The sequence below is a fragment of the Lepidochelys kempii genome, chromosome 1 (genome assembly GCF_965140265.1).
Source record: "Lepidochelys kempii isolate rLepKem1 chromosome 1, rLepKem1.hap2, whole genome shotgun sequence".
NCBI classification, from domain to species: Eukaryota; Metazoa; Chordata; order Testudines; family Cheloniidae; genus Lepidochelys; species Lepidochelys kempii.
This window is the reverse complement of record NC_133256.1, coordinates 189,482,422-189,499,094: the sequence shown is the minus strand read 5'-3', so window position 1 is coordinate 189,499,094 and position 16,673 is coordinate 189,482,422. Positions and strand designations below refer to the sequence as shown.

The following is a 16,673-nucleotide window of genomic DNA, read 5'->3' as shown; positions in this document are numbered from 1 at the left end:
TAAAATAACTAACACACTATTATAAGAAAGCCTTAACACAGCACTGAAGTACATACGATTATTTAGGTTTGTCTCAACAAAACATTATAGTAAATCTTATGTAATTTATTAGAGAAAAACCATTTCTGTTAATCATTTATTAATTATTAATATTTTTGTGAGTGTTAATGGGAAACATTACAGATGGGATACTGGGTTGTATATGCTATTGAAATACAAAAATGACAAATACCATGAATTAGAAGGGCATAAAAATGACTTACAAGGGCATAAAAGCAGCAAGCAGGAGGGGTTGACTTAACAGAGCACTTGCTATACTACAACAGTCCAAAAGGCTGATACTTTGCCTCTAGCAGTGGCCTATACTTATGAAAGTATGGAATTATTCAAGGATACACATTACAAACCAACCCTATATACCTCACTTAATGCTTTTTAACAAGCACAATGAGCTTGTAGATCTGGTCAGTGTAAGTAAAATTAAGTTAGACCCCCCCGCCCCGGGCCCAGAACTCTAGATTCATTAATAGCATAACTACTGCAAGATAAAGGTTTACTTAGATTTGAATGAAAATAGAGTATTTCTGAAATGCAAATGTTGTTAGGGAGTATATTGCAAAGAACGGGGTTGAATATAAAAATACAGTATATAGAGTACATACATTTGTCTGAGGTGGATATATTTTTTCAGTGTTCCAGTCCTTTAAAGAATTTAGCAAAATCAAGTATGATTAGAAATGTGGGTTTGATTTATTTATGTATTTATTTATTTAATTTTTATGAGAACAATCTGTCTGGCATTTAGAAATTCTCCTGCAGCACTGGAAATCCAAACATAACAGCACTATGCTAATACTTGGGAATGGATAATAGCTGAAACTAACAAAAAGAAAAGGAGTACTTGTGGCACCTTAGAGACTAACCAATTTATTTGAGCATGAGCTTTCGTGAGCTACAGCTCACTTCATCGGAAGCTCATGCTCAAATAAATTGGTTAGTCTCTAAGGTGCCACAAGTACTCCTTTTCTTCTTGCGAATACAGACTAACAAGGCTGTTACTCTGAAACCTGAAACTAACAAATCTACCAACAGCAAAAATATCATAGTTGCTGAGTTACCTCTCCTAACTGATGATGGCCAATCTTTGAAAGAATGGATCCAGTGAAGTAAATGGAAGCTTTGCCTTAGATTTCAAGATTCCAGGATTTCAGTGCTGGTTTGGAAAAGATTCCAAAAAGTGGTGGTCTGAAGCTTAATTGAAATTTTTTATGTTGGAAATCTCATGAGATCAGGATTTTTACTGTCAGACCTCTAGTACTTCCAGGTTTTGGATGGTGGGTTAGTGGGTGGCATGCTATAGCTTGTCATCCATACTTGTGATTAATGTATCTCAGAAATAAAATTACTGGCAGTGTAAGTTAAATCACATGTACTTTGCATTTTAGATTTTTTATTTTAAAAGGAACACTGTAAAGGAAATGCGATGTATGTAGGAACAATTTGCATCAGGGGAATCCTTACCAAATACTCTCATAAAAAAGGATGTATTCTGCAATATGCTGCTGATTACTATTAACTATGGATACCATGAGACTCCTTGTATGTAATGTATTCCAGTCCTGTAGTATCCTTGCATATGAAAACGTTATCAATGAACTGCTGAGCCTGGTAATAATAATGCTGCAACATTATAACAAATAGGTAGTACCATTATTTGTTTTTTTTTTAATATATCAGATGTATTTTATTGCTTACATTATAGTAGCAGATTGAAAACATCTGCTGTCTTGCCACTAGTCCACCAGTAACAGAAAGTCTCAGCTCACTTTCCTTCAGGCCAGTATGCTTCAAGACATGTGTACCAAGACTATAATCCAGCTGCTGAGTGTTGATACAGGGCCAGGCCTATACTCAGGAGTCTTTTAAATGGAAACAATACCTCCTTGCCAAGGATTAGAACAGTGATAAACTCCATTTGCTTTTTCTCTCTCCCCTACCTTCTTCTCCATACAGCCCCGTCCCCCATCACAATAATTAGGAAAGACCGGACATCCCGAAATAGTGTCTCTCTGTCTTGGCAAGAACCCGAGCAGCCTAACGGCATCATCTTGGACTACGAGGTCAAGTACTACGAAAAGGTGGGAGGAAAGGATTGAAGGGGAGGTGTGTGTAATGAAATCATTTCTTCTTCCCTTCACGAAAGCTGGGAGGATGCACCCATTCACTCACTCTCAGTGGCAACTAAATATTGACACTGTTCAATTTAATAATAATAGGGAGAATACGCTGAGAATCTGAAAAAAGTTGGTAAGTAGAGTTGTGCATCAAATTCATGTCAGAATGCTCCAAAATTAGTGTAGAAATTAAAACAGGTGAAATGTAAAGCAGCCTTTTTCTTCTCAGTTGTGTTTACTCAAATATATTATGTTTCAAATAAGCATGTACTAATGAGCTGGTGTTTCAGTGCAGCATAAACAATATTTTCACAAAAGCGAATTGAGAGGGATTAGATTTCTCTGTTTAGTGTCTTGTTTACAATTTACATCACTCCAGTAATGCACTGTAAAGACTGATAGACCCATTGTGAATGACTGAATTTTGCTAATTAGGGAATAAATGAATGCATGCAAAGGAAGGAAATAAAACTAGGGAAGTGCACCACTAAATATACTTCACTTTATTTTGACAATAGTATTATATTTTAAGTGGTTTGTCGATACCTCGTATATTTTGTAAAGATAATGAAGTCTCAGGGCTTGTCCACACATGCAAATTTATCTGGAATAAAGAAGGGTGTAGATTTAAATCTGAATAACTCTTCCTGATTAACTTCATGTGTGGTCACTCTTATTCCAAAATAAGAATACCTTATTCTGAATTAGTTTAATTCAAGTGAATTAAACAAAGGGCTTGTCTCTACAAATACTTAGCTTTTGGCAAGCTGCCTACACAAGTGAATTTTTACCACTTTCCCCCATTATTGACATTGTAAAACCAACACAGCTACGGGAGGAGTACAAAATAAAGCCCCAGTTCCGCAAAGCACTTAAGCATGTTCTTGACTTTAAACATGTGAGTAGTCCCATTGTAGTCAGTGGAAAGATACATGTGCTTAATGTTAAGCACATGCTTAAATTCTTTGCTGAATTGTGGCCTAAAGGTCCAATCCTACAAATCCTTACTTTCACAATTACTCATACATGCAAATAGATCTTCTGAGTCAATATGTCTACTCACTTTTATTAAAAGTTTGCCACTCTAGGTCTTAAGGGTGCCCTATTTTGATGTACAAATATATAGAACCTGAGCATATATTGATATCTTCCAAACCAACTGTCTGGTTATTAAAATTATTTGGGGAGAAAATTTGCAACCTTTTTCCACATGGGTAAACATATGTATATGGTACACAATGGCTGGTCATAATGACTTGCACAAACTGTTTTGAGAATGTACCCAGAAGTACCATTGATATATATGGCAACTAGGTTTTAATAGCAGTTTCACTAGATTAAGATAGATGTGCCCCCAACAGTGATATTGCCATTTGTGCAGCAGATTAATTTTAAAAAAGAAAAGATAAAGAACAAGAAAGCTGTTTGTGATCTTGAGGGTAGAGAGCAAGCTATATACAGTCGGATTTAAGTCACATTCAAATTCCAGCTCCCTCATTTTTGGGGCTAGGTCAGGTATGCGATGTGAATTTTCTGAGTGTTGTAATATTAGTGTACAGTTTAGATTCTAGATTAAGAGGAAATATTATTGCACTTATATATTGCTTTTGAAGAGGTTTCAACTTCTTTGTTCCTTATGTGTGCTACCCACAACAGTTACATAAGAATTCCTTCTAATACAGTATAAAGACTATGTATATGAAAAAAGAACATAGTCTTCACTCTCACAAACGTTGCCACTAAAAATGTTAAACTTAGCTGAAGTACCGTCAATAAAATATAGATTAAAATTGCACAATTTTCATTGCACATGAAATACTAACAGCAGCAGGATTTTCTCACCATTAAAGATGGTATCAGGTATACTATGAGGAAATGGTTATGTAGAATACACTTTGCGGGTCAAGTTTTTAATTCATCAACATACTGAGTGTTTGGTTGAAGTTCTGCCTGGCAAAGACTCTCTTTTCTTTTTGTATATTCTTGCTGCTTGTGGTGAATAGAGTGCAATATCTCTGAAGTTCTACTTCCTCCCACATGGAAGATAAACTAAGGCTTGTGTGTGGTGTAATGCTGATTTGATTACGATTAACATAAAAATTGACATATAAAACATATAAAACATGTGCAGTTTACCATAAACTAAGATACTATAATATCCACCATATCACAGTTTTGAACATTTATTTACTGAGTAACATTGGGTGGTATTAATGGCTACAGCCATGACCATGTGTTTTCTTCTAAGGTGCATGGATGCATAAGGATATGTTTGCATTGCATAAAAATAACCTAAAATCATATCAAACTGACTATCCATTCAAACTAGATATACACATATCATATGGTATTTGATTTTTTTGTCTGTATATTTAAACATTGAATTAAAAGCTTTATTTTGTTAAGAGGGGCAGAAGTTCCAGATAAAATGAATTACAGATTTCTTTTTCATTCTTAGTCTGAAAGCAAGTGGACCATGAGAGAGGCTTTTGTAGATAATTTTTCAGGGATAAATCTAGTCCAATTTTCACTCACAATGAGTCCTGTTTAAGACCCTGATTCTGGAAGGTACTTTATGTGAGTAGTCTTATTGATGTCAATGAGATCACTCACATGCTTAATGTTTGGTTCATGCTTCGGTACTTTTGTGAATTGGGATTTGAGTCTTTAAGGTGTGTCTACACTTCACATTAAGCTTGGGCTCACACTCGCATTTGAAACCAAGCCCCCTTCAGTCCACACAAATCAGTTTGACTCAGGTCCTAGGGGAGTAGGGGGTGGAGGGTGGATCAGAGGCCATGTCCCGCTGTGACTTGGGTCCAAGCCCTGACATTTTGCAGTTTGGACGCAGCTCAAGCCGCAGACCTGAGATAGGTCTGCGTAATGCAATATGGACATTTGTACAACTCTGAGACCTGGGCCCAGCAAATATAAAACCAGGTTTCAAATGTGGTATGGACACTCAAGCACAGGCTTGGAAACGGCAGGACCACAAGCTCGGGTCTCACAGACCTGGGTTTACAAAGTCGTGTAAATATGCTCTACGGCAACCCTAGTTAATAGAAGTATTCACGTGAGTAAAATAAATATGCCTTGGCCCTGAGAGTATGTAGGGTAGTTTCCAAGATCAGTATTGATACTTCAGTACTCCATTTAGTACTTTCATGGGTATATATAGTACCTTCCAAACTCATGTTAATGCTCTGTGAACTTTACAGGAAATGCAAAGCTAGGTGAGTATGCCTACTCTCAACACACACCTGAAATTCAGTTCAGCTGGCAAAACTCAGTGAACCCAGCAGAGTTTTGCTTTGAGTTTGAAGTCTTCCAAGCAATAAAGCAACTTTTGAAACAAACTAAAAAGGAAGTTCACATGAATCTCTGTGATCGAAAGCAGTTGAGTTCCTCACAGCTTCCCATATGTATGGCTTCTGTCCAGGCTTTTCCTGAGGTGGGAACCAGCTGTCATTTTTAGGAAGCCAAAAACACTGTTTTAGCACAGCACAGCCTTAGAACTACAAACAATATAAAGCAGCAAGTGTTTAAATCATTGGACTATATGGTTACAGGTGGGTCTGAGTCATTTTCTTAGCAGAATTAACTTTTTGCAAGGTATAAAATGTGCCCAAACTCACTAAGTTGTCAATTTTTACATACAAAACACTCTGTCATAAAAATAAATAAACAAAACACTAATATAGAGATTAGTGGGAGGGGGGGTTTCTGACACAGTGCTTTTTGTGTGTGTATATGTGTATGTATACACACAAATGTATATATACGCACATATAGATAGCTAGATATGGATATTACACATTATTCTTTGGCAAAGAGGAAAAAGAGTGGATACATCTTACCTCTCTGATTCTTACAGCCCAGAATTCACTCAGGCAAAGCCTCCACTGCCTTTAGAGTGTTTTGGCATGAGAGAGGACTGCAAGATCAGGCCCAGAATTTAAGTGCCATATAGTTCTTATTAACCTGTGTGTAAAACTAAGGTAAAGTTCCTTAGTAGTATTCTTATTGCTATAAAGGTAAAAAATGACTTGTAAAACATATAGCAGTGAAAGCTGAGCCAAAGCTATAGGGCTGCAAGGCACTAAAGGTTTTAAATGGGCTTAAATTGGCTTCTAATTTGGTGCAGTTGGAGTTGCTAGGTTTTATGGGTTTTAAGTAACGTTTTTATTGTCATTTTCATGTAACAGTACAAGTGAATAGTATAGGCGAAGCGATAGCAAAATGTTAAATAAAATGTCTCATAAATAGAATATATAGTACCAGGTAAAAGAATCCCTAATGATTTGAGATTCTTGCTCATCTGCAGATCCATGATGATTTAAATTGCATGGCTGCACAAAGTTTACTTAGTTCATAATTGTTAGTACTGAAAAAACCTGACAATGCTATCCGGGTAATATTGTAGTAAATACGGTGTTGCTTTAATTGATTTGCAGAACGTTGTGTTTTAATGTAGCAGTTTTCTTTCCCCAAAGCAGGAACAAGAGACAAGTTATACTATTCTGAGAGCGAGAGGCACCAACGTTACCATCAGTGGCCTCAAACCTGATACCACCTACGTCTTCCAAATCCGAGCCCGGACAGCAGCTGGATACGGAACAAACAGCCGCAAGTTTGAGTTTGAAACCAGTCCAGATTGTATGTATTATTTCAAATGACTTTAAGTATTTTCCTGCCCAATAATGGCTAGCTTCGTTCCCTCCCTAGTTTGGTTTAGCATATGTGATTTGTAACTATTTATTATGTGTCTCTTTGGGCACTATTACTTTATAATTTTATAGTTTATCATTAAAATTGAAATATGCTGTGAGGAGTATACTGAAAATAGCACAGGTGATATTTTCTTCCATTCCCTGTCCTATCTTATTCCTGTTTCCAGAATTAATATGATCCTATGTTCGATGGCAGCTCCTGCTGAGAAAGGAAGTCTGATACGGTAACAATAATGTCACAATATTCCAAGCTTGTTGCCTCACTCTGCGAACTGTAAAAAGTCTGTGCTCCAAGAGAATGAGGGTCTCATTTTTCCTCTATTCCCATAAATCAGTGCATAATTCTCCTCATCACCGCGGAGCATAGCTGCTTGCCTTAAGTAGCCATGAGGTGAATTTAGTATAATCAGGAGAAGAAGGATGGTGTTTCACTTAAACCCCAGGGCTGGATTTAGACAATCGAGGTTCTATTCCCATATCTGCCACTAAATTTCTGTGTGACCCTTAAGCAAGTCATTTAATGCTGTGACTCAGTTTTCTCTTTTATAAGGTGGAGACAATACTTATCCACCTGACAGTTGCAATATGAGGCTGTGGTGTTTAGATGTTTAGAACTGGGAGCACTGGCTGTTGGGAGTCTGAAAGGACAGGAAACAGGAAGGGGGCGGGGTTGAGGAGGCTGAGTGAGAGTTACCGAGGGTGCAGCAGCAGCTTGGTAAAGAGGTTTCCACTTTAAAAATAAAGTCTTGTTGAAGTTTGTTTGTACCTTGCCTGGTTGTTACAACAGAGGCTTAATCATTAGCCTTTATGAAACACTTTGAGTATTTTAGATGGAGCTACCATAGAAGTACAACGTTGAGTGATTATTTTATTTGTCCCTTTAGCACTGAAAGAGCTGGTCCTATCTGAAGTTAGAAAGAGCAATTTTAAAGACTTTGAGATGTTTTTAAAAGAAACCCTGAAAGTTATGGTGTCCAGTGTACCTTTCCTGATGTTTCTCCTCTAAGGAAACTTTGGGCCCAGTTTTCAAATAGAGGGTCAGTAACCTGTCCAAATATTACATTTCAATTCTAAGGGCTGGTCTACACTTAAAACGCTGTAGTGGTGCTACTATGCCGATGGCAGCGTTTCTCCTGTTGGTGTAGTTAATCCACCTCCAGGAGGGAAAGTCTATGCTGCAAAATTAAGTTGATCTAAGTTCAGGCAACATACAGCCACTGCAGTAATTTAATTGCTTTTGCATGTCCACATTACGCTTCTTGTGCTGGCGGTACACGTCCTCGCCAGGAGCACTTGCACTGATTTAACTCTTAGTGGGGGCATTGTGGGATGGATTCTGAAAGGCACTGACGCTGCATTGACCTAACTGCATCGACTTAAGTGCCGTGACTCTCATGCAGGTGGAATTAAGTCAGTGCAGTGGACAAGTTAAATTGGTGGGAGCTACATTTTCATGTAGACAATTGCAGTGTTAGGTCGATGTAAGGCAGCTTACATCGACCTCACTTTGTAGTGTAAATTAAGGCTGAGAGTCAGTAGCTATGTTGAAGGGAGAACCCCTCCCGTCGACATAGCACTGTCTACACGGTGGGTTAGGTTGGTATCACTGGTTCACTCGGGGGGTGGATTTTTCACACCCCTAAACAACATAGTTATACTGATGTAAGTTTATAGTGTAGACTTGGCCTTAGATCAGTATGTAGGCACACAAGATGTACGTTTAGATGCTGATTCAGCAGAGTACTAAGTATGTATCTCACATTAAAAACAAGTTATTCCATTGAAGTCAATGCCGAATCGAGACCTTAGATACTTAGGCCCCAGTCAAGCAAACATTTATGCACATGCATAACTTTGGTCACATGAGTAATACCAGTTTACCTTTGCACACATGAATAGTCTGCAGTGAGTCACAATGAGACTCTTTGCATGAGCAAAATTACCTATTTGGGGACTTAGAATGCTCTATTTCAGTGCAGCACTCTTCCATGTTTGAAAATTGAACTGCGAATACCCCTTCATTTTTGCTTGGAAAAACACTTTGATCTGCACAACTAGAGATGGGTGTCGGGGAAAAGTAATAAATGGGCTTTATTTGAACATGAAACTTTTTGCCAAATGATTTTCTTTTCTTTTTTTAAAAGAACTGTTCCTTTTTTTTTTTTTACAGTAACTTTAGAAGAAAAGTTTAGCTTGGTTTTCCTTAGCCCAATTGTCAATTTTTGTTTGTCATTTGTCATCTGTTATGTGGCCCTTTCAGGCAATATGGCCATTTTCCACTGATCATTTCCCAGGGTGTTTTGCCTTGCAAGTTTTGACTAGTCAGCTTACTAACGGGGTGGATTTTTTTCAGAAATGATGAATTTCAAATAGTTAAACCCCCGCCCCTCCCCCCCCCCAAAAAAGCTTATTAAAAAAAATCCAGCTGAAAGTTTTGCAAAATAAAATTTCAGTCTGTGAATGGAATGAAAATGCTTTCAGAATGGTCACCCTTCCTGCAGAGTGCAGAGTACCTATTCCAGGCCAATCAATGCATGATATACATGGGAGCAAAGTAGTGCACAGACCTTATACTGGGCCTGTGCACAGGGGAAAATTACACCCTCTGAGCATAAAACAAACATCCAGTGTAAGAAGTTCCAAGAGAAATTAAATTGTTTTTACAGTAATGTAATAACATAATACAATTTAATGAATTAACTCTTCTCTTGTGGGGTTGTATCCCGCACACTTTTACTCACATAAGTATCCTGACTGAAGTCATTGGCACAGTTAATGTAAGGACTACTGAAATAAGTAAACATTTGCAGGTATGAGCCCTTTATTTGTAGTTGGGGCACTAGAGAAGTTAAGCATGTGCTCGAGCGCTCTGTTAAACTGGGGCCTCTATTCTCTCTGTGTTTTATAGTGACTTTCAAAAGACATTTGTTAGAGCTACCCATCCAAATTTTAGCTCTATCACTGCCTTTGTTCACCCTAGATATTAAAGCTGACATTTTCTCTACTAGGAGCTGCAGGTGCCCACTAACTCTAAAAGTTAGATTGTTTATTTTGGTGCCTAAATATGGATGTAGGTGCCTACACATTGGATTCCAGGTTTGAACATCTGGGCCAGAGACTTCCCCGCTACAGTATGCATGAAATTTTGGGGGGAAAATTTCAGCTCTCTAAATATAATCCTATCCAGCGTTCAGCCATGATTAATTTGCCATACCTGTGAATTTGGAGGTGTGTGTTGTGGGGGGAGGATTCCAAAGGCATAACACAAGATTATACCACAGATACTGTAGTGGTAAATTTTACTTATGGACTTGTAATAAGGATTGAGAGTCTGAGGTTTAAGAAGCATTCTGTTCAGAGACGACAATGTCCTAAAAATAAACACAGAAATTTAGCAAGAAGCCAAATGGTCTTGCACTTGACATGTTTGAATGTTTGAGGTATGTGAGCTGTTTTTTCACCCAGCTCTTATTCTGGGAAATAACTGAGCTCCTTATTTTAAAATCACTTAGTTTCAAATGATTATTGTGGTGACTTTCAGCTTTTAGAATAACGGACAAACCAGGAGTACCTAGGAAAAGTCATTAATGGTAGCAATGATAAGGGGGAAAAGATCACTTCTGTTCATTTTAGGTTGTTTTTAACATGATTAAAATATATACACTTTGAAGATGCCACTGTAAGATAAATAGAAGGAAGCTGACCAATACCTTTGGAGAAAAGATGACAGGCCACAACTATAAATATATATCACCGTAATAGCTGTACATTTTATATGGGTAGATATGAAATCTTCCCAAAGTTTGATCACAATTACTAGGCTACCAAGGCCACACAAGCCCTGTTGTATGTCTCTAATCTGTGGAACATGAGGTAGGTCATACCCATAATGCATAGTGACTTCTTTCCATGTGGAGACTGAGCCATCACTGAGGAGTTCTTCCCCATTGAACCTCATAGTGAGTTGCTTCCCTGAATTCGTTTATAGATTCTTACCATCTTGGAGCTCCTTTTCTCCATTTCCCTCTGCTCAACAGCCCACAAACTTGTTGCCCCAATTCTGAAGAGGCATTTTTCCCATCCGGTTTCTTCCCAAATGTAAAATTAGGATAATAATCCCTTGCCTCACAAGGATATTATGGGGCTTAGCTCACCAAAGCCCTTTGAGATCCTCAGCTACAATATCTTATAGAAGTGTAAATAATAATGATAGATATTGACTTGCTTGGACTTCTTCCCTAAAAATGTCATCCTTCCTCGGGAATGATAATCATAGATATTAGCCATGGCAGCTTCCATAACAATAACAACAATAATTATTATCAGCAAAAACCTTTGCAAACTGGCAAGGCAATGAGGGGAAACTTTCCCTGTCTCTCCATATGTTTGTATATAATGAAGAATTACTTAAGAATAGGGCAGGAAGATGTTTTCAAAGTTCAGAACAAAGCAGTGGTTACCTAATTTATTAGCTGCCCAGGGTTTGTATGCTGTAATGTGTTTAATGCCATTTTGTTTTATTTTATTTGCATTATTTTTTAACTTTCCAGCATTCTCCATCTCCAGTGAAAATAGCCAGGTTGTAATGATTGCCATTTCAGCTGCAGTAGCAATTATTCTCCTCACAGTCGTGGTGTACGTCCTGATTGGGAGGTTAGTTCATCATCTGTCTTACACATTTACACCTATTTCCATTTTCCATCATCTGCCATGGGGACTTGATGAGCACAGTCAATCAAATGCTGTCAGGCATTAAAATAGTTGGACTTCATCTTCCCCTCGTGTGCAGCCTACCAGCTCAGAGCACTGTTGCATACTCTGTAATGAGCCTGCTAACAACAGCAGCACCAATCATATAGTAGTTAAAAAATGCTACAGACACATTCTTAGGCAATTGTAGAACTAAATTGTAGGGGCCAAAAATCAACAAATCCTCTCGTTAGTCAATTTCCTTGAATTCCCTGAGAACATAGCTTGCCTCTGTAGGGTACAGAGAATGTAAATATCATTAAGCTTTCAAACAGCCATTTAATTGTTTGGGGAAACCATTTTATTCTGTTTCCATATGCAATTAGCATATAAACTTGTATATGTTTCTTCATTTTTTCTCTGTTGCTTGTAGATTCTGTGGCTATAACAAATCTAAACATGGTGCTGATGAGAAGAGGCTGCATTTTGGTAACGGACATTGTAAGTTACTGAAGACTTATAATTTCCTGTTTTACTAAGTGAATCCCAAAGACAACTGATGTTTTTCAGATTAAATAAAAAGGAAACTAATAAACTGAAATGAAATTGGGAGGAGAGATTTTTTTTTTTTTTTTTTGTGGAGAAGAGTTCTCCCCACTAATTAATCTTTATTTCAACCTCTTTCCTCCAGGGTCAGATTAGTAATGAACAAAATAGTGTTGGCTGTTCTCAAATGATACATATGATTAATAATACTACATTGATTAAGCTGTGCATTACTGAAATGCGAAGCATAGCTTCAACTGCCTTATTATTAACCACTGGTGAAATCTAAATAACATTTTTTCCTAAGCAAAAAACAAAATCAGTGAATCCTATCTTGACCAACAAAAACAGTTTGCTTGACAAAATTGGTCTGCTAATAAACTTCCATTTGAATTAGGTTCAATTTATTGAAAGAGATTTTGGAGTAGTTTCTGAAGACAGGAAAGTCTACTAAGTGTGCTGTCATTTACAAATTTCACTGTGCTTAAAGAACATGTTCTGTGTAATGTCTTAATGCATGGAAGCCAGCTGACAAGAGTGAAGCATTTAGTTGTGCTCTCTTAGGGCTTGATCCAAAGCCTATTGAAGAGAATGGGAGTCTTTCCATTGATCTCAATAGTCTTTAGATCAGGGCCTTATTTTACAATCACCAAATAGTGATTTATAAAGATACAAGATCTTGCCTGGTCTTAGGCCTGTTTTGGACATGCTTGTAACATCTTAAAGCTAAAAGAAAAGGAGTACTTGTGGCACCTTAGAGACTAACCAATTTATTTGAGCATAAGCTTTCGTGAGCTACAGCTGTAGCTCACGAAAGCTTATGCTCAAATAAATTGGTTAGTCTCTAAGGTGCCACAAGTAATCCTTTTCTTTTTGCGAATACAGACTAACACGGCTGTTACTCTGAAACCCATCTTAAAGCTAATTACTCAAGTGTTTAAGATTCTGGCAGAAAAGAACGTGTTTTTTGAAGCCACAATTCATAAACAGTTTCAGTTTCTCATGCACTTAGTCCATTCTGAGAATAAGTGCATAGTCTGTTTTTAAACAGCTTCATCTACAAATGAAGGCCCCTACACAGCACTATAAAGAATATGGTATCTTGTATTTATATTGTGTAGTAAATTGCCATTTAAGGTTATTTTAGTTTATGGCTGAATGGCTTTTCTCTTTATGTACCCTTTTGCACATAGCAGTGACATTACCATCTTCGCAAGACAGTGGTTTGGTGTAGTAGGTAGTAGTATCCCAAGTAAAAATTAAATTACCTTTTCCCACAGTAGAGTTCCCTTGCACTACCTGGAAATTAGAACTGCTTCCTAATTACAGTCACAATGGAGCCTTTGATGCTTGGAAGTTCATATTATACTTTTTGTCTGGAGCCATCTCTTCTCCAATAATCGCACACAGTCACGCTCTCTCTCTCTCTTTCTGTCTCTGCCTCCTGCCCCATTTCCTGGAACACACAGGCTGTGATATCAGATTGTTTAGTGCTGCATGTTGACAGCTAACAAACTAGGCTAAAACAATCTATATAGTTGTATGTGTCCCATAACATTAATGCTTCATCACTCAAATTTAATTAGGTTATAAAATAAAAACCACCATTAACTAAAAGTGTCATGGACAAATAACAGGTCAGGGTTTGCTCTCCCTACCCCCCCACAATGGAATGTCACAATCACTATTCTTAAACTTGTCAGTGCACTTAAATTCCTGTGGATTATACTGCTTTAAATTTGGCTTTGTCTATCTATGTACTGTGTTCTGAGTAGTGTCATGCTGATCCTGAGGATATGGTGAGAATCCAATAGGTCACGTATTCTGAGTTTTGATAAATTTACTGAGAAATATCCTAAAAGGAGTAACTGATTATACACACATATTATAGCTGTCAGGCTGTTTTTGTGTGTGTGCATGTGGCTGTTGAAACTTTATTTTTTTCTGCTATTTTACAGTCTTACTCAAAGAAACAAAAATTCTCTTGTATTAACTGCGAGAGGATAAAATAACTTCCATGGCTGTCATAAACTTTCTGCATTTTAAATACAGCAGCTGGTCTATTTCAGTCAGTTAATTCTGAATTACTTAAAAAAAAAAAAAAAAAAAAAAGCTCCAGCCATGAACTATTCCCTGTAGCCTTATTACAAATCCTATAATAGTACCTCAAAGGACAAGAAATGTTTCACCTATTCAGATCCTCTCCCCTTGCCCTCTTTAGCTAGGCCCTTTCTACCTTTTGCTACCCTTAGGGCAGTTCATGCTGGTAAAATGGAAATGTAAATTATTATGTTTGCCCAGAATGAGCTGTAAAGTAGCACAGCTTAACACATGTGCATGTGTTTATTATCTGTTTTTCATGACAGAACCCAGTTACTATACGGGCTGCCCTTAATTATTGGTGTGAAGGGATTATTCTCCTTGCCTCACCATTGACTGATCTTGGGAACCTCTGGGGTCAGCATTAAAAATCAGCAGCCAAACCCCCCATCATGCAGAAGCTTTCAACTGTTATTTTTATTGGGGGTATGAGGGAGCCTGTAACATACATTCAGCTTGGACGGAAAGGAGCATTTACAAGATTTTTTTACCAACAGCAATATACGGCCAATTACTTTTTGTTTTACTTGTGAATGATTCTTTAATCATCAAACCCTTTAGGGAAACACATTCAGCATTTAATAGTATATACACACACAGCCCTTCTGTTCAGAGTATGACTCTTAGTTTGCATTGTTTTAGAGGCAATTAGCGTGGGAACTCATTTTTGTAATTTCTCTGTCAGTTCCAAGGCCAATAAATCTTCTTAAAATTGATGTTTCATAAGCCTTGCAAGATGACATTTGTAATGCCTTAATGTTAAAATAATGCCACATTCTACCTGATGTTGGAAAGGTCTCTTTCCCTCCCCCACCCCTGTTTCCCTCTGCCTCTCCCTCTCTCTCTGCATAACCACTGCAAAGCATATTTTAAATGGAGCACAGGTCAATATTCAACACAATCTGTGGGGCCACACTTGGAAAGGATACTCCTGAGTGTGTAGGTTATTTTACTTGTTGTTAAAGAAACATCTTACTTAAATTGTACAACTGGCCCTGTATTCATTTATCAGACCCAAGCAGGAGCGGCCCATGACTAAGTGGCAGGGGAAGCAGAATAAGGCTATGGCTTTCCTCTAGTATAATTGCCAGAGGCGGGGGGAGAGAGGGAGAGAATCTGGAATGTGTTTCCCCTCCCTCCCGCCCGACTGCTGGAAAGAATAATGAGATCAACTTGTGACTTGCCCCTAAACGCCATACAGTCCCAAGCATTCATTTGATTCTACTGCTCGCCCTGGATGAACAGATAACCACAGACCAGAAAACTGCGGAAGGCAATGATATGATGATGTTGGTGTCAGCATTATTTGTCACTAAAGCTAAATAATCACAACAATCTGCCACTATCCTAATATAGTGCTAATTATTTCCACCGTGTTTAGCTTTTGTTCATGCATTGCATCTTTTAGGATGCATCCAGTTGGAAGTCTGAGGATATTCAGAGGTAAAAGGTTTGAAGTTAGTGTTCTGTAGAATCTTTTTTTTAAAGAACTCTTCATGTTGCACTGCAGTATTATCATATGCATTTGAGGCCTTCCCTCTGGGTGCTACCTCCAAAAATTTAAGTGTAAAGAAGCATCTAAAGAGAGAGAAAACTTGATGATATTGAGCTTTAATATTCAAAAAGCCACCAAGTTTATCAAGTACAGGTGAGTTTAAAAGCATCCTTTCAAACCTGATGGTATCTACATACAAATAAATGCATTAATGACATGAAAAGGTGTATTTGTTTCTGAGTTTCAAGTTCATGCCCATGTTATTAATACCTGAAATCTCAGAAACCTGCAAAAGAAGCTCATTTCACATGTTCAATCTGAGGAAGTAATGGGCCCTTTTATTGCTATAGTGATTTGCTGGGTTCATATCTTGCAGTTTATTCTCTCATTTGGTTTCCTAGGTATGAGTAATTAACACCAAGTAATGTTTTTTCTCTCTTTTTTTTTTAAAGTAAAATTTCCAGGTCTCAGAACTTATGTAGATCCGCATACGTATGAGGACCCCAATCAGGCTGTCCATGAATTTGCCAAGGAACTAGACGCTACCAGTATATCGATTGACAAAGTTGTCGGAGCAGGTAACAGCCATAATTAATGTCAAATTAAAAGACATGAGGTGATTTCCTCAGTATATTACTCTAAATCTTTATGGCCATTTACATTAATGGATTATACCTGGACACATTCTGACAGGTATCGGCAAAGTGTAACTGTAGCGTTCTCTTTTCATAGCAAGAAGCAAACAGTTATTGAGATGAAGTTGAACAGGTTAACAAGCTGACTTTAGTGCATGCTAAAGGTTCTGGATTGCCAATTCTGGACACACACATCTGAGATTTTTCTCCAGAGCAGGCACAGCACAGACAACAATGTGATCCCTTTCCCAAAACTGCACTCCACCCTCTTTTGGAGAAAGCACCATAAAGAGTGAAAGGCTAG

General features: G+C 37.7%; 1 protein-coding gene across 2 annotated transcripts in view; it reads left to right on the top strand.

Annotated features, from left to right (window-relative positions):
* The window catches only part of EPHA3 (EPH receptor A3), a 305,625-nt gene that overhangs the window by 229,443 nt on the left and 59,509 nt on the right, over positions 1-16,673 (top strand). For both annotated transcript variants that reach the window (XM_073305634.1, XM_073305645.1), the window contains exons 6-10: positions 2,014-2,138; positions 6,668-6,830; positions 11,455-11,557; positions 12,027-12,094; positions 16,187-16,312. In XM_073305634.1, coding sequence (XP_073161735.1) covers positions 2,014-2,138; positions 6,668-6,830; positions 11,455-11,557; positions 12,027-12,094; positions 16,187-16,312 — 585 coding nt within the window. The remainder of the gene's footprint in view (positions 1-2,013; positions 2,139-6,667; positions 6,831-11,454; positions 11,558-12,026; positions 12,095-16,186; positions 16,313-16,673) is intronic.